Genomic DNA, 25,623 nt, shown 5'->3' with positions numbered 1-25,623 from the left:
TTAATCATTTCTCCCATATTGTCTAGGGCCTAAGGCACAATAATCTAATTCTGGCATCAGAAACCACTGCAAACTCACTTACCCTTCAGTCCGATTTTATATTTTCAGTGTAAAGAGGTACCTGAAAAAAAGATTATCTAGATTCTACCCTACCCTAACTGCCCCCTCTACCACAACCAAAGAATAATATCTTATCAACCATTAAATGTACTAATCACGGGAGAACTTAGTCTCCCCACCTCCACTCCATCTACTTAAAAGTTCCCATTTTTTTTTGGTGCTTAAAAAAAACGTAAGTGCCATCTTCTGTCTTGAGGTTAGTAGAGTTCTGAACATATTTAGATGGGGTTTTAAACTCACCTTAAATATACAAAACCACATTTAACACAGACCTTGGTCTTGTACTTGGGACCAGTTATCATGGAGTAGCAGGGAGAAACAATAAGAGAAACCAGTTTCTTCTCTTTCCCAAGCCAGTTTGTTTTTTTAGTTTCTAAGTAATACTGTTATATTTGATTAACATAATGGTATATCACTAAATATACACAGAGGTAAATATAAAAGCAATTTACGTTTTCGCCTCTTAGTCGCCATCTTGTCATGTAGATGAATTCCATAGTATGATCCTTCCCCATAATTTCACCATTGCACAGCACATCCAACTTTAAAAAAAATAGTTACAGATCCATTAACATAAGTAATTTTGAATTCATAAGTGCTTTACACATTTTTTTCAAATTTCAAAAAAGATTCAAATAGTTATAGCAAAATAGAAGTATTATCCATTATTTAAAAAGAATACTGAATATTTTTATTTAAAGCACTGGTCTGTCCCATAAGTATTAACAATTCAGCTATAAGTAACATGAAGCCCTTTTTGTCTTGTCCCACATACCTGTATCTCAAGTTCATACACATAATTTTGAAATGCAATGTAAACTTTCCTAGCCATGTCTCTGTGCAACCTTTGAGGTTTCAGACGTATTTCTGTGACTGCCTCTTACTGAATGAGAAGAAACTGTGGAAACCGCACAGTGCTTCACAGCACCTTTGCCTTATGAATACACCTCTCAGAATCCTTTCACCTTCCCAAGGTTTGAAAGAGTTGCTTTCTCCTCATTAGTTTGTATTCAAAGAGGGACAAATGAATGAGAGGGGCTTTGAAGCCTATGAGAATTTCTGGTAATTACAGATAGCTAAGCTGACAGAACAGTTACGACCATGCCGCAGGCCTGTGTCTCCTAGGGATCTCCGGCCTCTTTGCTTTGCTTGATTGGTAACTTGCATAATACTTATAGGACCCTCTTCTCACCTTGCATGGAACTTTAAAAAAGGATTGTACTTATCAATGCTGACCTTTGCTCTAGAGTTGCAGGAACCAAACAACCCCCCCAAATTCTTAAGAAGGCCACAGGAACTGTGGCTATGATTTACAAATTCAACAAAGCATAATTAAACAAATGTTTATAATAGAGCTCCATAAATAAAACATTTTGATTCTCTAGCTATTAAAAGCAAACTGATAGGATTTAATTTAAAGTGTAGAAAGGGGGAAGAAGAATGGGCTTTAAATAATTCTGTGTATGGCTAAGCAGAGACCTGAGTTTTGAACTTTAAGTCTAAAATGAGTATAGTTCCAATTACACTAGACAAATTATTAGCTAAATTATATTGATTTTTTTGATGATTTATATGGACCTCAATGTGTTTTTCAGACATTTTATTTTTAAAAGCACAAAATAGATAATTTTATTTTCTTTATCTTGCCTGTAAAATAAATTCATAAGCAAAGAAGTAAAGGGACTTAACTTAGGATGCAATTCCTAATCAGGTACACCGCTTCTATTATTGTCATTTAAAAACTGAACTATCCCGCCCCAATTAGCAAAGCTGTTACAGAAGCCTCAGGTGTCAAGCATTTCAGTAAATCACCCCACTACATATTGGACAGCAAAATAATAGGCAATCAGTAATTACTACTCAACATCATAGGAAAAGTCCTTTGCATTGGGATAGATAAGGAGCTGTCAGGGGATTGAGACCCTTCCCCTTCCATCCTTTTCTGTAGAGAAATAGAATACGGGCCAGCAGTAAGACTGTAGGAGAGTAACAGTTCTCTCAGCTCTAATAACTTCCTGAAAATTAGAAAATAACTCAAGGAATCACACTTAAAAGTAAGGAAATAAAACTGGTGTGGTATTTTGCAAGAAGAGAATAAAGTGCAAAACTAAATCATAAGAACAATTTCACCTTCCATTTTCACTGTTGTTAAATCTACAAATTTGTTATTATCCTTTACTTTTACCAAGTATATAGGGCTTTAACTTTCACAATTTTTTTCCTAATATAAAAGCTGATACCTCTGGAAATTTTTTTTATATTTGCAGGACCAAACCATAATAAGAATTATTTCTCAATCCATGGGTTAGTCATCTGAGAAAAATTTTTAAATAAGTTCAAGATCAGAAGCTTTCTCAAAATACAGACTTAATAACCTGTCAATGTCTATGTTCAAATCCTATTTTATTTCTGCTATGATAACTGTTCATATTAATATTACTGGACATAAGCCTGAAAAACTATGCTGCCTGTGATGTCTTCCTTTACACAGGAAACTAGTCTTGGTCTTTAGTTTTTTTAGATGCTATTATCAGAACCCAAAGGGGAGGAAAAAGAAATTAATATAAGTTAGTTGTAAGACTACCATTTGGGCAAGTGAGAAATGGTAGCCGTGTTTCCTTATTATGTCATAGCCATATTCCTAGGATCATAAACATTCTCTAAACATTGAACACATTACAAGCTGTGTTGTGATCAGCATCAGGGCAATTTGCCTCTCCTGTAAAGAAACTGGTAAATTGTATTTATGCAGATACAATATGTTGCTTTACCTAGTACTAAACAATATCACTTTTGCATATCACAGAACTAAAGGAACATTATTTACAAAATTTTTTTTGATAAAAAGACAATGTTTTACACTGAAAAAGAAGTCTATAAAGAATTGGTAAAAATGGATCTCAAAGGTCTCAGATAAAACAAAAAAAGGCACACCCTATAGCATGTTGGCGTTGAAAAAAAAAAAAAATCCACTTAGCTGGGATACTTATTTTGAGAATACTTAAGTTATCTAAATATCTCCTCTAATTATAAAACACTAAATGTATTAGTATCATGTTTTAGTCAAGAAGTTAAATTTGAAAATACAGATTACATAAAAAAAATTACATTCTAAAAATTAAATTTTTAACATGAAAATAACCAGTTTCCACAAAAATTAATTTAAATGTGTTCTCAGTTAATTTTTACTTCTTTTGTTAGAATTTTACTTCAGATGAGAATTATAAAAATGATCAAGGTTAGTTTATTAACTTACCTCATACGAACTTGGAAGTTTTAGTTTTAAACTTAGAAATTTTTTAATAGTTCCCACAGTTACACGTGTAGAACATCGAATGAATTTCTTCATTAAACCCTAAAGGAAATAAAGATTATTAATTAAAATATTCTACCTTGCTTTTAATAAAACCATAGGTGTCACTTCCACTATCCTGTTGAGTATTTTCAAAATGTATTCTGAAAATGTGTCCATTTACAGCTCTTTAGTAACTTGTGAGTAAAAATGTTCCTAATTCTTGGATACTTACACCATGTTCTTCAACAATGTACTAGGGGGCCGGCCCCATGGCTTGGTGGTTAAGTGCACGCGCTCCGATGCTGGTGGCCCGGGTTTGGATCCCGGGCGCGCACCGAGGGCACCACTTCTCCGTCCATCCTGGGGCCGAGTCCCACATACAGCAACTAGAAGGATGTGCAGCTATGACATACAACTGTCTACTGGGGCTTTGGGGGGAAAAAATAAATAAATAAAATCTTTAAAAAAAAAAAAAAAAGAATGTACTAGGAAAATCCCGCCAAACGCAATCTGCATACCTCTAGACATTTCTGTTAAGAACACATGAGTTTAACAGAAAATACAAAAAGGTCACAAAAAGCATATAAAATATTTTATTATATAATGTTACTTCTGAAAGCATTAGAGACATTAAAATATAGCAGTAATTTCAAATAAGGCTCTAAGGGGCCCTAGGGTTCAACAGAGAGAGGCCAGTTAGGCCACAAGATCCCCAGCAACTAAAAGTCATGTACAGGGACTCTCGGTTGGGAAGAAATACACCCAATGTCTAATGGGTTGTGGCAACACTGTACTGGCAAGACAATACTCTTTCTGCCTTGATTTTTCTCATTTCACTAGCAGTACTAATTCACAGTTTAAGCCTGAACATCACTAAAATACAAGAACCAATCCAGAATGGACACCCAAACTGAAAATGAATCAAAATGAGGTTGTAGATATGATAAACATGAACCAATTGTGAAACAAAATTACATCCCCAAACCTTACAAGTTATCAATACTAAAACAAAAACCAGTAATTTAATCTTTTAAACATATAAAGTATTACTTCTACTTACATGTATAAGAAATTAGGTCAATAATTTGGAAATGTTCTTAAATTCATTAAGTCAAAAGTAGAACTATCCAGTCAATATGTATTTCCTAGCACCTGTATTCCTAGCAAAATATATTTCCCAGCAAAGACCGACAGAAACAAATCTACAAACGATACTTGGTCACAATTCAGATGGTAAGGTATCCATTAAAAGAAAACAGAAGTTAAAAGTTACATCTAAAGCAAAACATACTCTATCCATTTCAAATGGGAAGACTGATATTCCAGACAGCATGAAAACAAAGGGATAAAAATACATGTAGATCTCTCTGTTCACATAATCTCAACTACACCAAGGTTTCCTGTCTATTTTCTTGCTCCAAACAGCTTGTAAAGAATTGTTAGCACATTTTATTTTTTAATTTTTATTTATTTTTTTGGTGAGGAAGATTGGCCCTGAGCTGTTGCCACTCTTCCTCCTTTTGCTTGAGGAAGATTGTCCCTGAGCTAACATCTGTGCCCATCTTCCTCTATTTTGTATGCAGGACACTGCCACAGTATGGCTTAGGGGAGCAGTGTGTAGGTCTGCGCCCAGGATCCAAACCCAGGAACCCTGGGTTGCCAAAGCGGAGCGTGTGAACTTAACCACTACGCCACTGGGCCAGCCCCACATTAGCACATTTTATAGGTCCCAGTTAAGTTAGAGAGTAATGTGAGGTTAACTGAAGACCCTCTAAATGTATTCTCATCTGCAGAGAAATCTCGGGTTGTTGAAAGAACCTGCAGAAATGATCATGGCATCATTACTCATAATCCTTCAGAAATTATTAATAATTATAGAGATGGCAAAAGAGTTAAGAGAAGATTTTTAAAACTAAGAAAAAGCTTGTTTCTGGAATTTATAATTCAGTAAAGTTTGACATCAATCTCTAACAAAATCGTAGCCTAGATTATTTAATATTTGGTTTGTAAGTACTTAGAAAATAAAAATATAACAATTATGCATTCTCTCTCTATAGAAACTTTATAATTATACCAAATTAACCTTGTTGTTTCCTAGTTAGGTACACCTGGGAATTTTTATACAGATCTCTGAAAAGTAACTGACACATTTTAAGAGGGGCAATGACAATTAAGAGTGCTCAGTAGAAGATGAGGAGGATGGTGGAAAGAACCTTAAAGAGATGACCCTAAGAGCAGTGCTTCCTTCCCATTTCATTTCATAACACACAGAAAACGGAAACACTTGTGCTACACACAAGGAGGCACAAGACGACTGTGGCCTGGGGCAGATGTGTAGTGTAGCCCAGCCTCTGCCCAGCTGCCCTGCGGGCGGGAATCGACATTTCAGGCACACCTGGATATTTGAAGAAAGATATGGAAGATTTGTTTTGTGTTTCAAGTATGTTACCGTTCCCTTTCATGGCACAATTCCCTTACCTTCTAACCCGTTCCTTCCAATTCAGGCCAGAAGAGGCTTCTTTCAAAAAAAGGCTCCTTTCTGCTTCTAAGATGGCAACCCTAGAGGCTTTTCTACTCATTATCCCTTTGTTTTAGAAGAGTTAAAAACTAGATTTGAAATCAGATAGGGTCCATATCACAAGTTAGATGGGCTTCCAGTTGTAGGATACAATTCAACAAATTCTAGTTCTTACTGAGGTTTTTGTTTTTGTTTGGGTTTTTTTTAAACCCAAACCCTACGATGTCTTTTCTCTCATCCTCAGAATGGTATGGTAGTATCTCCACCAGCTAAAGCAATTGTTAAGCTTGACTGACTTTTTTTTAACTTGAAATATAATTCAAATACCACAAGAGTTACCATTTAAAGTACACAACTCAGTAGTTTTTAGTATGTTTATGAGGTTGTACAACCATTACCACTATCTAATTCCAGGATGTTTTCATCACCCCATTCAGAAACTCCATACTTATTAGCAGTCATTACTCATTCTGCCCTCTCCCCAGCCCGACAACCACTAATCTACTTTGTGTCTACGGACTTGCCTATTCTGGACATTTCATATAAATGGAATCATATTGTGGCCTTTTGTGTCTGGCTTCTTTCACTCAGCGTGTTTTCAAGGTTCATTCATGTTGTACATGTTGTAGTACGTATCAGTATTTCATTCTAGTTTATAGCTGGATAATATTCCAATGGGTAGATTTATCACATGTTGTTTATCCATTCATTGGTTGACGGACATTTGGGTTGTTTTCACTTCTTGGCTTTTATGAATAATGTTTTTACGAACATTTATGTACAAGATATTGTGTAAACATGTTTTCAATTCTCTTGGTTATATATATTTAGGAGTGGAAGTGTGGGGTCGTATGGTAATTCTATGTTTACCTTTCGGGGAACTGCCAAACTGTTTTCCACAGTGGCTGCACCACTTTACCTTCCCACCAGCAATGTATGAGGGTTCCAACCCCACAACCTACCCAACATTTCTTTTCTTTTTTTTTTTCCTTAAATTATAGCCATCCTAGTGGGTATTAAGTGGTAGCTCATTGTGATTTGTTTTTTGGTGAGGAAGTTTAGCTCTGAGCTAACATCTGTTGCCAATCCTCCTCTTTTTGCTAAGGAAGATTGGCCCTGGGCTAACACCCGTGCCCATCTTCCTCTACTTTATATGTGGGATGCCTGCCACAGCATGGCTTGGTAAGTGGTGCATAGGTCCGCACCCGGGATCTGAACCTGTGAACCCCAGACCGCTCAAGCAGAGTGAGCAAACTTAACCACTACACCACTGGGCTAGCCCCTCTCACTGTGATTTTGATTCACATAGCTGTAATGACCAATGACGTTTAGCATCTTTTCATGTACTCATTGGTCATTTGTATATCTTCTTTAGAGAAATGTCTATCCAAATCCTTTGCCCACTTTAAAAAATGAGTTATCTTTTTGCTGTTGATTCTAAAAGTTCTTTATCTATTCTTACCAAAGGCTTATTAGATATGTGATTTGAAAATATTTTCACCCACTCGGTGGGCTTTTTCACTTTCTTGATAGTGTTGTTTGATGTACAAAAGTTTTTAATTTTGATGAAATCACATTTATCTATTTTTTTTCTTTTGTTGCTTGTGCTGATGGTGTTATTTCTAAGAATCTACTGCCAAATCCAAGGTCATGAAACTTTATACCTATGCTCTCTTCTAAGAGTTTTATAGTTTCAGCTGTTACATTTAGGTATTTGATCAGTTTTGAGTTAATTTTTGTATATACCATGAGGCAGGGATACAACTTCATTTTCTGCATGTGGATATTCAGTTGTTCCAGCACCATTTGTTGAAAAGACTATTCTTTCCCCTTGAATTACCCTGGCCCCCATGTCAAAAATAAATTCATCATAGATGTATGGGTTTATTTATGATTCGCAATTCTCTTTCACTGGTCTATATGTCTACCCTTATGCCAGTATCACAATGTCTTGATTACTGTAGCTTTGAAGCAAGTTTTGAAATTGGGACTTTGAGTCTTCCAACTTTGTTGTTCTTTCTCAAGATTGTTTTGACTATTCCAGGTTCTTAGGATTGCTATATGACTTTTAGGGTCAGTTTGTCAACTCCTACAAAAAAAGGCAGTTAGAATTTTGGTTAGGGTTTTCATTGAATCTGAACAACAATTTGGGTAGGATGCCATTTTAACAATATTGTGTTTCAATCTATTTACATGGGATACCTCCTTATTTATTTAGGCCTTCTTAATTTCTTTCAATGTTTTGTAGTTTTCTGTGTACAAATGTAATGCTTTCTTGGTTAAGTATATTCGTAAGTATTTTATCCTTTTTGATGCTATTGCAAATGAAATTACTTTCTTAATTTCATTTTTGGATTGTTCCTTCCAAGTTTACTCCTGAATCTTGTATCCTGCAACGTTAATAAGCATGTTTATTAGCTATAACAGTTCTTCTGTGGATTTCTAAGGATTCTTTATATACAAGATCATGCCATCCGCAAACAGACAGTTTTACTTCTTTTCCAGTCTGGATAATTTTAATTTCTTTTTCTTGTCTAATTGCTCTAGCTAGAACCTCCAGACAAGAAGTGGTGACAGCAGACATCATTGTCTTGTCTTGATCTTAGGGGAAAAGCTTTCAGTCCTTCACCACTAATTATGATGATAGCTGTGGATGTTTTTTAGATGCCTTTTATCAGGTTGAGGAAGTTCCCTTCTATTCCTAGTTTGTTAAGTGTTTTTACCAAAAAAAGAATGTTGGATTTTGTCAAATGCTTTCTCTTCATCTACTGAGATGATAATGTGGTTTTTCACCCCTTTATTTTATTAATATGATTAATTATCATTGATTAATTTTCATATGTTGAACCAACCTTGGTCAGTGTATATAATACTTTTTACATGCTCCTGGATCCAGTTTACCAGCATTTTGTTGAGAATTTTTGCATCTGCATTCATGAAGAAAATTGGTAATAGTTTTTAAACTCTTTTTTTTAATTTTTATTGTGGCAAAAATAACATAAAATTTACCATCTTAACCATTTTTAAGTGTACAGTTCAGTACTATTACGTATATTCACACTGCTGTGAAACAGATCTTCAGAATTTTTTCATTGTGACAAACTGAAACTCTATACCAATTAAATAACAACTCCTTTTTTCCCCCTCCCCCCAGTGCCTAGTAACCACCATTCTACTTTCTGTTTCTATGAATTTGACTAAGTACCTCAAGTGGAATCACACAGTATTTGTCTTTTTGTGACTGGTTTATTTCACTTAGTATAATGTCCTTAAGTTCATCCACGCTGTAGGATATGCCAGGATCTCCTTCCTTTTATGGCTGAAAAATATTCCATTGTATATACCACATTTTGTTTATCCATTTACCTGTTGATGGACATTTGGATTGCTTTCACCTCCTGGCTACTGTGAATAGTGCAGCTATGAACATGGGTATCTAAATATCTCTCAAAGACTCTGCTTTCAATTCTTTTGGATATACAACTAGAAATGAGATTACTAGATCATAAGGTAGTTCTGTTTTTAATTTTCTGAGGAACCTCCATACTGTTTTCCACAGAGAATGAACCATTTTATAATTTTACCAATGGTGCATAAGAGTTCCAATGTCTCTACATCCTCACCAACACTTGCTATTTTCTGTTTTGTCTTGTTTTTGATAGTAGCCATCCTAACAGGTGTGAGGTGATATGTTACTGTGGTTTTGATTTGCATTTCTCTGATGATTAGTGATGTTGAACATCTTTTCATATGCTTTATGGTCATTTGTATGTCATCTTTGGAGAAATGTCCATTTAACTCCCTTGCCCAATTTTTAATTATTTGATTACTGTTGTTGTTGAGTTGTAGAGTTCTTTATATATTCTGGATATTAACTGCTTATCAGATATATGATTTGTAAATATTTTCTCCCATTCTGTAGGTTGCCTTTTCACTCTGTTGATTGTGTCCTTTGATAAATAAAAGTTCTTTTATTGTCATGTCTTTGGTTTTGGTATCAGTAATACTGGCCTCACAGAATGAGTTGGGAAGTGTTCTCTTCTCTTTTATCTTTTGGAAGATTTTATGAAAGATTGGTATTCATTTTTCCTTAAACATTTGGGATCTTCTTTGTGGGAACTTTTTTTTTAATTACTAAGTTCATCTCTTTGCTTGTTCTAGGTCTATTCAGATTTTCTATTTTTTTCTTGAGTCAGTTTTGGTAGTTGGTGTCTTTCTAGGAATTTTCCATTTCATCTAGGTTATCTAACTTGATGGCATACAACTGTTCATAGCATTCCCTTATGAACCTTTCTATTTTTGTAAGGTTGGTAGTACTATCCTTTCTTTCATTCCTAATTTTAGTAAGTTCTCTCTTTTTTCCTTAGCCTGTCTAGAAAAGATCTGCCAATTTTGTTGATCTTCTCAAAGAAAAAACTTTTGGTTTCATTAACCTTCCCTTTATTCTCATTTCATTTTTTCCCCAATCTAATCTTCATTAATTCCTTAATTCTGCTTGCTTTTAGTTCTTTTTTCTAGTTTAAGGTGGAAGATTAGGTTGTTAGTTTAAGATGTTTGTTTCTTCTGTTTTAATGTAGGTATTTATAAGTATAAGTTTCCCTCTAAACACTGCTTTTGCTATAGTCCATAAGTTTTGGTATGTTGTGTTTTCATTTTCGTTCATCTCTAAGTATTTTCTAATTTTCCTTGTGATTTCTTCTTTGACACATTGCTTATTTAGGCGCATGTTGCTTAATTTCCATACATTTGTGAATTTTGCCAAGTTTTCCTACTGTTACTGATTTCTAAATTTATTCCCTTGTGGTTGGAGAATATACTTTGTATGATTTCAGTCCTCTTAAATTTATTGTAACTTATTTTGGAGCCTAACATATGGTCTATCCTCAACAATGTTCCATATCCACTTGAGAAAAATGTGTGTTCTGCTGTTTTTGGGTAGAGCATTCTATAGATGTCTGTTAGGTCTTGTTAGTTTTAGTGCTGTTCAAACCTTCTATTTCCTTATTAATGTTTTTGTCTAGTTGTTCTACCCATTATTGAAAGTGTGGTATTGAAGTCCTCAACTATTATTGTTGAATTGTCTATTTCTCCCTTCAGTTATGTCCGTTTTTGTTTCATATATTTTGGGACACTGTTGTTAGGTGCATTTATGTTTGTAATTGTTTTATTTTTTTGATGGATTAACACTTTTATCATTATAAAATGTCCTTTTTTGTCTCTAATAATAATTTTTGCCTGAAAGTCTATTTTATGTGATATTACTATAGCCACTCCTGCTCTTTTGGTTACTGGTTGCATGGTATTTCTTTTTCCAATCTCTTACTTTCAACCTATTTGTGTCTTTGAAACCAATATATGTCTCTTGTGGATAGCACATAGTTGTATCAAGTATTTTTATCCATTCTGCCAATCTCTGCCTTTAACTAGAGAGTTTAATCCATTTCCATTTAATGTAATTACTGATAGGGTAGGGTTTATAGCTGCCATTTTGCTATTTTTTTTTCTGTATCTCTTAGGTCTTTTTGTTCCCCTATTTCTCAATTACTGCTTTATTTTGTGGTAAAGAGATATTTTCTAGCATATCATTTTAATTGTCTTGTCATTTCTTTCACTATATATTTTGAAGTTACTTTCTTTGTGATTTCCTTGATTACAGTTATCATCTAAATTTTTAACAATCTAGTTTGAATTAATACTATTCTAATTTCAACAGTATACAAAAATTTGCTCCTATATAGTTTTGTTCCCCTCCACCCTTTATACTGTTATAGTCACAAATTACATCTTTATACTTGTGTGCCCATCAACACAAATTTAGTTATTGCTTTATGCAGTTGTCTTTTAAATTAGATAGAAGAAAAAGTTACAAACAAAAAATACATTTATTTTGTCTTTTATATTTACCTGTGTAGTTACCTTCACCAGTGGTCTTTATTTATTAATGTGAATTTGAATTACTGTCTGGCGTCCTTTCATTTATGCCTAAAGGAATCCCTTCATTATTTTTTGCAGAGAGGATCTGGTAGTGACACGATCTCTTAGTTTTTGTTTTTCTGAGAATATCTTAATTTTCCTTTCCTTTTGGAAGGATATAGATTTTTGATGGACAAAGAATTCCTGGTTGACAGGTATTTTTTTTTTCAGCACTTTGCATACGTCACCCTATTGCCTTCTGGCCTCTTTAGCTGCTGATGTGAAATCAGCTGCTAATCTTATTGATGATCCCTTGTAAGGGATGAGTCACTTGTTTATTGTTGCTTTAAGATTCTCACTTTGTCTTTTAATAGTTTGATTATGATGTGTTCACCTATGAATTTCTTTGAGTTTATCATACCCAGAGTTTGTTGAGCTTCTTAGATGTTTAATGTTTTTCATCAAATTTGGGAAATTTTTGGCCATTTCTTCAAATATACTTTCTGCCCCTTTCTCTCTCTTTTTCTTCCTTTGGGATCTACAGGTCTCTGAGAATCTGTTCATTTTTCTTCATTCCTTTTCTTTCTATTCCTCAAACCACATAATCTCCAATTTAATCTGTCTTCAAGTTTTTGGGTTCTTTTTCTCTGAATCAAATCTGCTACTGAACCTCTCCAGTGAATTTTTCATTTCAGTTATGGTACTTTTGCAACTCCAGAATATTTTAAAAAATAATTTCTATTTCTTTATTAATATTCTATATTTGGTGAGACTGTTCTTACACTTTCATTTAGATGTTTAGACATGCTTTCTTTTAGTTCTTTGCATATATTTAAAATGGATGATTTAAAATCTATATCTAATAAGTCCAATGTCTGGGCTTCTTCAGGGACAGTTTCTATTAACTGTTTCTTTTTCTGTATATGGGCTATACTTTCTTGTTTCTACTTATCTCATGATTTTTTGTTGAAAACTGGGCATTTTAAATAATTTAATTCAGCAACACTGGAAATCAGATTCCTGCCTGCCCCTCAGGGTTTGTCATTGTGGCTGTTTCTCGTTGTTTCTCTTCGTTTAATGACTTTCCTAAACTAATTCTGTAAAGTCTGTATTCTTTACAGTATGTGGCCACTGAAGTTTCTGTCTAGTGATTGGCTAACGATTCAACAGAGATTTCCTTATACACTTGGAACAATAAGTCTCCCAGTCTCTGCTGAAGGACTCTGTATGTGTTTTGGGGCACACTTCCAACACTCAACCAGGTTGTTGACAACACTGCCTTAGTTTCACTTCCTGCTTGTATAGAGCCTCAAGGTGAGAGGTGAGAGCTTAGGACCTACTTATGTCTTTCCTGAGTATGTAACACAGTCCTATGTACATGCTTGAGCTTCTAGATTCCCAGGAATAAGTTATAGCTTTTCAAAGCCCCTATAGACTTTGATATTTACAGATATCTCATTCTCCAGCTTCTCCTCTTAAGCTTTTTGGTTAAGTCTATTGTTTACTCCAAATGTTATCTATACTTCAGGCAGCCATGAAGTTAAAACATTTGTCTGTAACTGGTTTTGACAAATGGTCATCTGACCTCCTCCCCAGCCCACAGAGAAGGTTTTTTTTCCACTGGGGAAGCTCCAAGTCAGGTCTAATATAGACAGCCTTGTAAAGTGGGGTATTCCAGGAACCACCACACATGTCAAATAATGACAATTATTTGGCAATCAGGTTTTGAAAGAATTCCACCTCTGTTCTGTCCCTTTGGTGCCTGAGAGGCTGCCATGGGCAAGTGGGTTGTTATTTTTGAACGCTACTCCAGAGCTGGAGAGTGGGGGATGGGACTAAGGCAAGTTAAAATGCCACGAAGCTGACTGTTCTCACCAAGAGTCAGCCGTTTTTCTTCATTAAATGCTCCAGGGATTTCTGCAAGCCTTTGGTTAATTATCAGATTTCTGTAAAAGTTAATTCTGAAAGTTTTTGCCAGTTTTTTCATTGCTTTTATGGAGGAGCAAATTTTTGGAGGTCTTTACTATTTTCAGTGCCTTCTTGCTCTTGACTTTGACTTTTGAATTACAAAAGCAGTAGGTCTACTGTATAAACTATACATGCAACTACTCCACCACCACATTTGAGAATCATATCCTACTACAGAGGAATGAGATGGCCGAGAAGACTATAAAAGAACATAGACATTGTTTCTCTGCCTTCAAAGAGTTTATAATCTAGTTTCAAGGACAAAACACACACCAAAAAAAATAAAAGACAATATCAGTGCCTGGTACTTTTAGGAACACAATAAATACTGACTCAATGAATAACAAATTAGCCCTAATTGAATGATAAATGCAAGTTCTACATAATTTTAGAGAAGGGATTTCCTAGGGTGGGAAAAGCATCACAAAGAACAGAGGTCTCTGCTAGGGTCTTGAGAAAAGCATAGGACAGTCGTGAGAAGAGAAATGAACATGCTAATAAGGAACAATTTTTCAGTTTTAGAGGGTTTTAAATATTCTTAATACACGCCTTTATATATTCTGGATGCAAATCCTTTGTCAGATGTAAGTGCCAACATATATGGTAATACTCATATATAAAGCAATAATCCTTTGTCTTGAGAGGAAGGTTCATTGATGGGTATAATGGGAGATCAACTTATCAACATAGGAGCTCGAGAAAGGCCTTGAATGCTAATATAAGGAATTAAGACTTGATTCTATAACCAGAAGGTGGAAAACTATGGTTAAGGCCCTAAAGCCAAATCTGGCTGGCCACCTATTTTTTAAGTAAAATTTTATTGGAACACAACCATGCTAGTTCATTTACTATCGTCTATAGCTGCTTTAGTGCTACAATGAGTAAGTTGAGTAGTTGCAACAGAGACTATATGCCCACAGAGCCTAAAATATTTACTATCTGACCCTGATATTGGCCATGACTCTGGCCCTCACCCTCTGCCTTGCACACAATAACAAAAGAGAAATTAAAGGTACAGAGAACACTGAAGAGACAGCTTTAAAAAACCTAGATATAAGGTGAGCAGCACTAGACTGAGGGGAATTTTGCAGATTCTATGACTGGTTGAAGGGAAAGGATAAATGGTCAAAGATGACTTCAATTTTGAAATTGTATGATTGGTTCAAAGATAGTAGTGATAACTAAAATTGCATGTTTGGAGTAAAGTCAGGTGAAAGTATAACGAATTTGTCTTTAAACATGTTAAGGTTCAGGTGTTAGTGAAACTCCTAACTGGGATACTTAAAAGTAGTTAGAGATATAATACTTCAACTTGGGAGGGATGGGAATGGGGATTTAAAAGTTCTTTGCACAGTTGGAGCCACAAAAAATGGAACTGACCTCCTAGGATGAATACAGAGAAAGAATAATTGAGTGGAGGACTAGGTATTAGGATATACTCACATATATCAAGCAGAAGACAGGAAGAAGTAGAGCCAGTGGAGACAATGTAGGAATAGCCAGAGAAAAAAGGTCAGAATCAGGGTAGAAGAGCAGAAGTCATATAAGCTATGAAAGTTGTTTTAAGAATGAAGGCACAAGGATGAAGAAAAGTCTATAAAGGAAAGAGTGAACGGATAAAAGGTCAACTGGAATGGTGAAGCATCAAAGATGCCAAAAAGAAGAGAACATCGAGGTGGGGAGTAGTTAATTTTTCAGATGAATTTCTAAAATTTAATGAATTATAACTTTCATACTAGAAATCCTGCAGAGAAGAAAAGATATTCAGACTTTCTATGGACTTAATTTTTACTACATGATAATAACTCATGTATTAGAGAGCTAAAGGATGATCACAATCTCTATTAAGAAGAATCTCCCAAAAAGGAGATTCTAGAAATGATTGGCAATCAGAGAGAAATGTAAGATTATTAAAAACCCTGATGAAAGACTTACAAAAAGGAAAGGGTGCTGCACTTAGAGAAGAGAAGACTGGAAGGGTAAATAGGCACAGCAGCCACTTCTCTAAAGACTGCCGTGCATTATTACATGCCTTGTCCAATCAACCCCTCTTAACTAAATCAATTATCTTATTGCATTACAATTGTTTGTTTGTATGTTTAAGACCTAACCAAAGTTCCTTGAGTGAAAAAATTTTCCTATTACTTGTATCTTCACTGCCGAATATCCACACAGTGAATAAATACCCATTGAATCACTATGCTCATAATCTTTGTTGCAAGATGCTGGGAAAACAACCTGAGTTGAAAAATTATGTTTTTAATTTCCTAACAGAAAAATGTCATTAAACGTATTAGTAAAAAATTCAACCCACTGGCCTACAGATTACACAGAGGAAGTAAAAGAAAATAAAAGACAGTGAATATATAGGTATTTGAAAAAAACCTGGAATACAAAGAGAAACAATGTTCTCAATGGCTGACATTTGCTTGGACGAAGTGACAAAAATCTATTTGAGAGCTAACGTACGTAGTGAGCATTTATAATGAAAATGAAAGTTGCTTGCAATAAAAAAGCAGAAATTCTTTGTTTTTTAAATGGCGTTATTTAAATAATAAAGTCGAAGGTGAGTAGGGTGTTTTAACCTCTCTAGTATAGAGATCCTTTACAAAAAGTACAGAGGGAAACAGCATTAGAAATGGAGATTCTATAGGAAATATCTGGGAGCCTTCAAGGACTTTAAAAGTTCACAGGCACTTTATGACATCCAATTTTACTTCAAAACCAATTAATTATATTATTCATAAAATGTATTAGCCATGATGACTAGCTTTCTGAGTTGCAAATAAAAATGAAGAAAATTATTAGAGGATGAATAAAAGGGTTGGAGACACTGCCTGACATGAAATGACCTGAGTATGAGTTGGTTACCACCACTTACAAAGGGAGAAACAGTGTATACGAACTCCCAACAAAGGTATAAAAGGAGGTGGAAAGAGGAGAAATACAGGTGTGATTCTCCACGTTAGCCACTAGGTGGTGGCACTGGCCCAGGACATTTCAGTTGTGACGGTTGGAAAGCAGGTGCCTGGAGTAAGCAATTGCTTGGATATTTGTAGGTATGGGACTGTCAGAGAATGGCATTCTACTTGATCTTGTTAATATAAACTTTGAAAGCAAGCACTTTAAAACATTAGGAAAATTCATCAAATTATCAAAGGCGTACTATAAAACGGTTATAAAAAAACACAACTGTACTTGTCACTCACCTTGACTACATTGTCCCCTGATTGTCCATTATTTCGTAAACAATCTAGACATATAGCAATTTGTGGGTCACTTCTGTGATAGTCTTTATCATCTTGATTTTCATCACCTTCTTCATCTACTTTAGGTTTGTCAACTTTTGAAGTATCATCTGTATAATTTAAACAAAACTAAGTTAGAAAGAACTCAAAGTTTACTGTAAAGTTAAGTAACAATATATTAATCATCAAAACAAAAATCAACTTTAAAAAACATTTCTTAACAGTTTTTGATGAAGAATAACTGAAAATTTTAATACCTTTAAAATGTTCCAACCAACTGAACATTGGAAATATTTTTAAAAAACCATCAGTGACTTATTAACGAGCCTAAGATTTGTAGGCTCACTGGGACATCTAAATGAAAGATGCAGAACTAGCTATATTTGGTCACAAAAATGATTGCAATTAGTTGATTAGACCACTTAAAAAGTAGACAGACTATAAAAATACTTCCAAATTCTCTATATATTCAAATTTAAAACAAAGTACTCTTTCCAAACGATAAAATATTCTCTACGTTCTTAAAATTTCATCAGCTAGTGAAGTATGAGTAGAATGAATTAGCTTTTTTAACATGTAAATAGCTATGTAACATGTTAAAACTCCATTAAAGAAATCTGAATAGCATACTTTATATTATATACAAATGTATTTAACCTATGAAATTCCTGCAGCCTACGTATAATGCAACTATATTTGTTGATTCATTCATTTATTGAGTGCCTTTAACTTATTTCAGACATGCATTGTGCTAGGCCTGAGGAAACAATATTCAAACTAGGCTGTTACCATCCTCACTCTCATAGTGGTCAGTGTGTAGGAGGGGATACAGGCAAGAAAAGAAAACAGGGAGATGGAGAAGTGTGATAAGGACTTGCATGGACGAGGTAAAATAGAGTATGTGGGTACATATAACAGAGGTAATAAACCCAAACTTTGGGGTGAAGCAGAGATTCACGAAAGATTTCCAGATAATATATCTCTAAGTTGAAACTTGAAAGAATAAGCCAGGCAAGCATTACAGTATTTAAAAAAAAATGACAGGTTAGCTCCTCTTTAATGACTGTAGTAAAAGCATTACAGGTGTATCATAAAGGGCAGGTGGGTTCTCCTTCTGCATTCTTTCTTCTACATATTTATATGGAACCCACATAACAGAAGCTGTCTTTTATGAACCAAACTTCCAGGTCCAAGAAAAGATCCAAACATTCTACCCAAACTAAAGACCAAATATCACAAAATACTTTAAAAAGGGAGAAATAATGGGAAAAGGGAGATAAACACAAAGTAGGCTGTGGTCCTTCACAAGTCAGTCTATAAAATACACACAGTCATGGACTAAACCTACCATATAGCTTCTGATGACGATTCCCTGGGCTCCTGTCTTCTTGAAAAGGTAGTCAAAAATTGGAACATTTAGTCAACTTTATATTATCTATTTTTATTACAACACAACTGTCTAAATTGTAATTCACACTTGGATAAAACAAGCCTTTAGTTAAGTCATTTTTTGTCAGGCTTTTCTTCTTTGCCCATTTTGTTGTTATAGCTCAAAAATAACCCCTTGCTACCTTATTCCAGTCATTCAAAACCACTCTCAAAGCTCTGCTGCTATAGGAAGCCAGCTCCGCACAGCTAAGTTGAACTAATAAAAGTACGATCTCCATTTTACAGATGAAAAGAGAAAGACAGCATTTTCTTCTCCATCTTAATTATGTATAATCGACAATCCCATAATCTTATGGAAAAACCAGGGGTGGGAGATTAAGCTCACAAACGAGCCTATAAAAAGAAACATACATCCTTGAAAGATTTAATGGTATTTAGGTCATCCTGAAACAAATCTCATATTAAATAACAATGGGAAACGATAACTACTTCCTTAGAATTTCAGATATATTGTACTTCTTTTCCCCTTTGTGTGAATTTATATAAATACTAAAAGCCTTTTCTCTGCCCAGTAATGTTTGCCACTTTGCTGGCAAACAGTAAAAATTAATGATTGCTGAGTCTCCTGGAACCCAAAAGAGAAATCTGGACACTTAGCATAGGTCATGGGGAAAGTTCCCATAAGCACCTAGAAATATTTTTCAAATCCCAGAATACATAAATTTGTATCATCTGAGCTCCACCCATAAAAACTTCACTCCAGATTATCAAAGCATAGCAAGATCCCCTGATCTGTCTCTCAGCCACATCTTGGTTTCCTCTTCTATTAAAACAAACATACAAAATAAAATAAATAAAACAAAACAGAAAACCTCTCACTGTGTAGTTGCAGGCTATGGGTATTTCTTACTTAATTTTCCTTTAACTCTCCAGCAAATATTGTTATAATCAGTGATCAGTTTTCTGTTTTATCTCCTTTTCTCTTCTAGAAGTCCAATTTCCCCTATTTCCAATTACCAACAACTGGAGTGACTCCAGATTTACATACATTTATATAAAATCTCATGATTTTATACAAAAGGTTCATAATGAGAGAAAGGTTCATAAATGTAAATAAACGGGTACATGAATTTCATACAGGAGAAATTGGAGTTTGAGAGATACTAGCCCACCAAAGCTACAAAAAGCTGACCATTTTGAGAGATTCTATCAGATACAGAAGAAAAAGTCACCTTGTCCATTCTCTTGAGGCTTATTTTTCTTCCAAAATTCAGATTCACGCTCAAGTTCTTCTAATTTAAAAGAGAAAAAAGAAGTATAAAAATAATAGAAACAATCATGAAATCTTTAATAGAAATACTGATTTCATAAAACACAAAAATCTGCAAGAAGCCAAGGAGCAACTTACGTTCTCGTAGTCCAGGGACCAGCTTAAATATAATTTCCTCTAATGTATTATCCAACCTTTCAAAGAGGAAAAAAGAGAATATACTAACAATGAAGACATCAAAATCCAATAGGTAAACAGTTTGAGATCTGTATCTTACATGTATTACAAAATATAGAACATATACAATTTTAGCACATCTACTATAGCAAACTCCTCTGCGTGTGGAGTACACCTATTCCTAGCCTTTCCTACAAAGCCATGCTTTTTCTGCTGTCTAGATTTTTCTGACTTCCTTTTATGGAAGATAAAGGTTTAGTTCTCTGATATCACCCTGCCACATCCTTTCCTCCCAACATACACTTTTCCCCTACTCTCATCTTCCTGATGTCTTAGTGCCATCTTTTGTTTAATAATCAGTGTTTACATGGTTATGATTATATAAATATTCACAGTGTACTCTGATTATAGATATCCCCTCACTCGACTATTTTTTCTTCCTGGAGTTAGTTAATTGCTTTCTTTTCTTCATTTTCTATGTACCTATTTCCAGATTCTCTATAAGAATCTCTTCTCACTATGTACAAACATATCAGGAATCAACGAGTTTCATTCCTGTACCTCTGAGACATCTCTCACTAACTTGACGTCCCTTCTGTCCTCCTAATACACTTTAGCATTGATTTAATCTACAGTCAGTCATTAAAGCCACACCTCTGCATGTACCTTCGATTCCCTTGTCCCTCTCTCACTTGCACGAAATTATGTGGTACAACCACAACTTCAGTTAAATCCAACTATGCTTGCACCCAGGGCTGAAGAAAAACACCACCACACCCCTTCAAATTCATAACTACAACCCAATATGCTTTTAAGGCTGCCAGGAATCATACTACACTTCCCCAGTCCATTTATTCTCTCTTTCCTGGATAACACACTTTTTTCTTTCATTAAGCCCTGACATCCCCTTTCTCCATACTTACTTTTGGCTGATAAATATTTTCTCCTCAATGAAGAACTTCCACAGACTCTGACCATCATATCTACCTCCAGCATCTGCGCTCGGGTACTCTGCCTTTCTGCCTGTTGCTATGGATGATCTATCAACGCTCCTATATAAAGCCAATCTCTTCTCTTATGCTATTGAATTCCATTCCCTCTCACTTACTCATGAACATTTCTTCAGCAATCCTTCCTCCACCCTATTCTCCTACATTAACTTTCTGCTCTCTACTGGATCATTCCCTTCAAACACACCATTATTTCTCCCATCTCAAAACAAAACAGAAACCTTGACTGTACCTCCCCTAACAGCTACCGTCCCATTTCTTTGCTCTCAGTTGTAGCAAAACTTGAAAGAGCTGTCTATATTCACTATTTCCAATTCTTCTTCCTCCCCTTGTCTCTTGAAACAATCCAATTAGGTTCTTGCCTCACAGCTCTACTGAAAGTGCTCTTGTCAAGGCTGATGACCTTCGTGTTGCTAAATCCAACCATCAATTCTCAGCCTTCACCTTACTTGACCCATGAAGAACATCTGACACTGATCACTCTCTCTTCTTTGATACACTTTCTTTACTTGGCTTCCAAGCCACATACTCCTGGATTTTCCTTCTACTTTACTGATTGTGCCTTCTTAGTTTCCTTTGCTGATTCCTTCTCTTCTCCCTGATCTCTCAACGTTGGGGTGCTCCAGCCTTCAATCCTTGGTCCTTTACTCTTCTCTCTCCCTTAAGTGATCTCATCCTGTCTCACAGCTTTAAATACCTTCGATATGCTGAAGACTACCAAACATTTATCTCCAGCCCAGACTTCTCCCCTTGAATCACAGACTTGTATATCCATCTGTCAACTTTCTGTCTTCTCTAAAATGACTAACAGACTCAACATGTCCAAAACTAAAACTCCCAATCTACCCCTCCCTGCAAACCTGCTCGATCCTTAGTCTTCCCTCTCTCAATTAATGACAACTCCATTCTTCCAGTTGCTCAGATCAGAAATCTTAGAGTTATGTTCTACTCTTTAACTCACACCCTATACCCAATCCATCAGCAAATCTTGCCGGATCTTCCTTCAAAATATATCTGGGATATAACCATTTCTTGCCCCCTCTACTGCTACCATCTCCTACCTGGACCACTCAAATTACCTTCCAACTGTTGTCCCTGCTTCTACCCTTGCCTTGCTATGTGCAGTGTATTCTCAACACAGTCATTAAAATGATCCTTTTAAAACTAAGCCAGGTTATGTCAATTCTCTAATCAAAACCTTGCAGTGGCTCCCCATTTCACTCAGGGTAAAAGACAAAGTTGTTTTTTTTTTTTTGTGAGGAAGATCAGCCCTGAGCTAACATCCGTTGCCAATCCTCCTCTCTTTCTGCTGATGAAGACTGGCCCTGGGCTAACATCCGTGCCCATCTTCCTCTACTTTACATGGGACGCCTCCACAGCATGGCTTGACAAGTGGTGCATCAGTGTGCGCCCGGGATCTGAACCTGCGAATCCCAGGCCACCGCAGCGGAGCATGCGCACTTAACCACTGCGCCACCGGGCCGGCCCCAAGACAAAGTTTTTATAGTGGCCTACAAGGCCCCTGGACTCCTATTGTCTCTCTGACCACATCGCCCACTGCTCTCTCCCTCTCTCCCTGTTCCCCGGCCACACTGGTCTTCTTGCTGTTCCTCAAACAAGTTGCAGGTACATGCTTGACTTAGGCCCTTTGCACTGGCTGTTCCTTTTACCTGGAACAGGCGTGCTTTCCCCAGATTTAAACATGGCTAACTCCCTCACAGCCATCGATTCTTTGCTCAAATCTCACCTTTCAACGAGGCTAATCCTCACCATTTTATTTAAAATTGCAGTCTGTCCCCTCCTTCACACTCCTGATCCCCCCTCACCTGCAGCACTTTCTCCTTTTTTCCCTTTGCACTTTTCACTTTCTAACATTTCATATAAGTTGTTTACTGCTTGTTCCTCCCTACAAATATATTAACTCTACAAGGGCAAAAACTTTTATCTATTTTGCCCATTAATGGACCTCAAGCACCCAGAATGATGCCTGGACATAGTAGGTGTTCAGTAAATATTTGTTGAATGAATGATTCCCTCATAGAGTTCTCCATCCTCCTCCTACCATCTATATCAGTGATGTCCAACAGAAATATAATGGGAGTCAAATATGTAATTTTAAATTTTCTGGTAGGCACATTAATAAAAGTATTTTACATGTTTTATGTAAAATTAATTTTAATAATGTTTTGTTTATGTATTAAAATATATTTAGTAGTATATTTCATTAGTAATTTTTATTTATTTAACAATAGTTTGATTTAATGGGAAACTATTTATACTATTTCAGATTTTAATTTAAATTAAATAAAAATTCCATTCCTCAGGTTCACCAGCAACATTGCAAGTGCTCAACAGCCACACGTGGCTAACGACTACCACACTGGACAGCAGAGACACAGACTGCTTGTTTTCAGGGTCTGCTGCACAACCGCCATACTCCTTCACCTCTCTACTATGTTAGATTCCCTTCCTCTTCCTTGGTTTATGCTCCAGCACATCCTCCAATAGCTCCCGAGAAAGTGTACTTAGGAGATAAATTTGTTGATACTTGTGTAGCAGACACTGCTACCTATTAAAGGGTTAATCCCTCTTATTTCTTGCTAACAAAATCGGATTAAGTTCTGGAGCATTGTGTCTAGCCTTAGGGATAAATCATGACTTGCTAAGGCATCTCAAAGCCCCACACCAACCCTTTACCTAGGGGCTGGCATGTGAACTAGTTTGGGCCAAGAAGAGAAAGCTATTGGGGGAACCTTTGGTAAAGATCTTCCCCCTGACACTTCCCAGTACAGTTAGGTACCTGGGTCTGCTCAGCCATCTCTACCGTCAATCTGCTCTCTGGTTTCCCATTGTTGCTTCCATTGCTTCTCATCCTTTCATGTATTTACTGGGAACCTGTTATGTTACAGGAGTTGTCCTTCCTGCCAAGAATACTGAAGTTTTTGTTTTTATTATCTCTGTGAGTTTATGTCTTAAAAAAGCATCCCTTTGTAGTAATTTTAGTGAAATAGGATGGAAAAAAACATTCTATAAAAGATACCATTAGATAAACCGACGAAACAGGAATATGGAGGGTAGATTAAAGTATTATACCAAAGTAATTGTACTGTGGCTATATAAGGTAATATCTCTATTCTTAGGAAATACACATGGAAGTATATACAGGTAAAGGGTCATGATGTGCATAACGTACCCTCAAATGGTTCAGAAAAAATAGAGAGAGAAAGCATATGTGTTACGTGATAAAGCAAATGAGATAAAATGTTTACAATAGACAATGTGGGTAAAGAGAATACAAGCGTTTCTTGTACTACTTTTATTTTTGCAACTTTTGTTAAGTTTTAAATTATTTCCAAATAAAAAGTTAAAAAAATATATGATATCCATACTTTAGCCAAGGGATTAGAACTGATTAAACAGTGACTGGATTCCTTCAAGTATCTAATGGTCAAAATCAAAAGTTAAGAAAATTTTTCTTACAACACAGCACTTTCAAATGGAATAGGTAATAATTATTAACTGTTGGAGTTTTTCATAAAAATTTTTCATAATTCTTCATAAAAATTTTCATAATTTTTCATAAAAAATTAGGAAATAATTTATTTGAGAGGGAAAGTTCTCCTCTGAATGATTTAAATCAGGGTTTCTTGACCTCAGCATTATTGACATTTTGGGCTGCATCATTTTGGGGGGACTGTCCTGTGAACTGTAGGATGCTCAGTAGCATCCAGCATCCCTATCCTCTACCCACCAGATGCCAGTAGCACCCACCTGGACCTGACAATCAAAATGACTCCAGACATTGCTAAATGTAACCTAGGGGGAAAAATCACCCCTGGCTGAAAAGCACCGATATAAATCCAACTAGCATAAGCCTCACTCAGGACTGCAGACTACAGCAGACCAATGGTTCTGAAATGTTACCACATATCAGAATCACCCGGAGCACTTGCTAAACTAAGATGGGCTCTACTCGCAGAGTTTCTGATTCAGCAGGTCTGAGGTGGGGTCTGACAATTGTCATTTCTAACAAGATACTATTGGTTTGGGGACCAGACTTTGAAAACCACCTGGCTGGACATTTACCTATAGACAAATTACTCCAACTACAGGCACTAAAATAGGAAAAAAAAGTCTGAAATGTAAGACTTGCAAATCCAGATTTATAGTATGATGGCAACATCACACAGATATAAGCATTATAAAAGGCTATCTAGGGAATGTCCAGTTCTGGTTTTACATGTTTACTTCCCTAAAATCACACAGTTGATCTGTGATAGAGCTATGGTAGGCACAGTGGAAAGAAAACGGGTAGGTGGTGAGGACGCCTGGCTTGTAGCTGGGAAGTGATATTTGAGTGTGCTGAGACCTTAAGCAAACTCGTGTCCTTTCTATAAATTTCAATTTCCTAATCTGGAAAAGAAGGTTTGGATTAGGATCTTATAGACCACTTCCAGCTTTAAAAATATATGATTATATTTCTTAAGTAAACGGTAGTCATTTAAAAAATTTCTTTACGTTTTGCATAAATATTTGTATACTCTTTTTTGAATATATGATAAACTTTAAAAAATGAATAGCAAAAAGATTAGTTTTCCTGACTGTTAGGTCTGCTTTCTTTCCACTACCATGTAGCTCAACAAAAGTACAGTACTGAAATACTGAAAATAACTATAACTAAAGTAATTCTGACAGCCTGAGATAAAACTATAATT

General features: G+C 35.6%; 1 protein-coding gene across 3 annotated transcripts in view; it reads right to left on the bottom strand.

Moving 5' to 3' along the window:
* PCGF5 (polycomb group ring finger 5) overlaps nt 1–25,623 on the bottom strand; it is a 121,224-nt gene that overhangs the window by 16,356 nt on the left and 79,245 nt on the right. For all 3 annotated transcript variants that reach the window (XM_058543522.1, XM_058543520.1, XM_058543523.1), the window contains exons 4-8: nt 19,860–19,915; nt 19,684–19,743; nt 17,024–17,172; nt 3,377–3,475; nt 573–662 (exon numbers count right to left, since the gene is read on the bottom strand). In XM_058543522.1, the coding sequence (XP_058399505.1) occupies nt 573–662; nt 3,377–3,475; nt 17,024–17,172; nt 19,684–19,743; nt 19,860–19,915 (454 nt within the window). The remainder of the gene's footprint in view (nt 1–572; nt 663–3,376; nt 3,476–17,023; nt 17,173–19,683; nt 19,744–19,859; nt 19,916–25,623) is intronic.

Source organism: Diceros bicornis, chromosome 6, assembly GCF_020826845.1.
Source record: "Diceros bicornis minor isolate mBicDic1 chromosome 6, mDicBic1.mat.cur, whole genome shotgun sequence".
Lineage (NCBI taxonomy): Eukaryota > Metazoa > Chordata > Mammalia > Perissodactyla > Rhinocerotidae > Diceros > Diceros bicornis.
The sequence above is the reverse complement of the archived record's forward strand: the minus strand, read 5'-3'. Positions and strand labels throughout refer to the sequence as shown.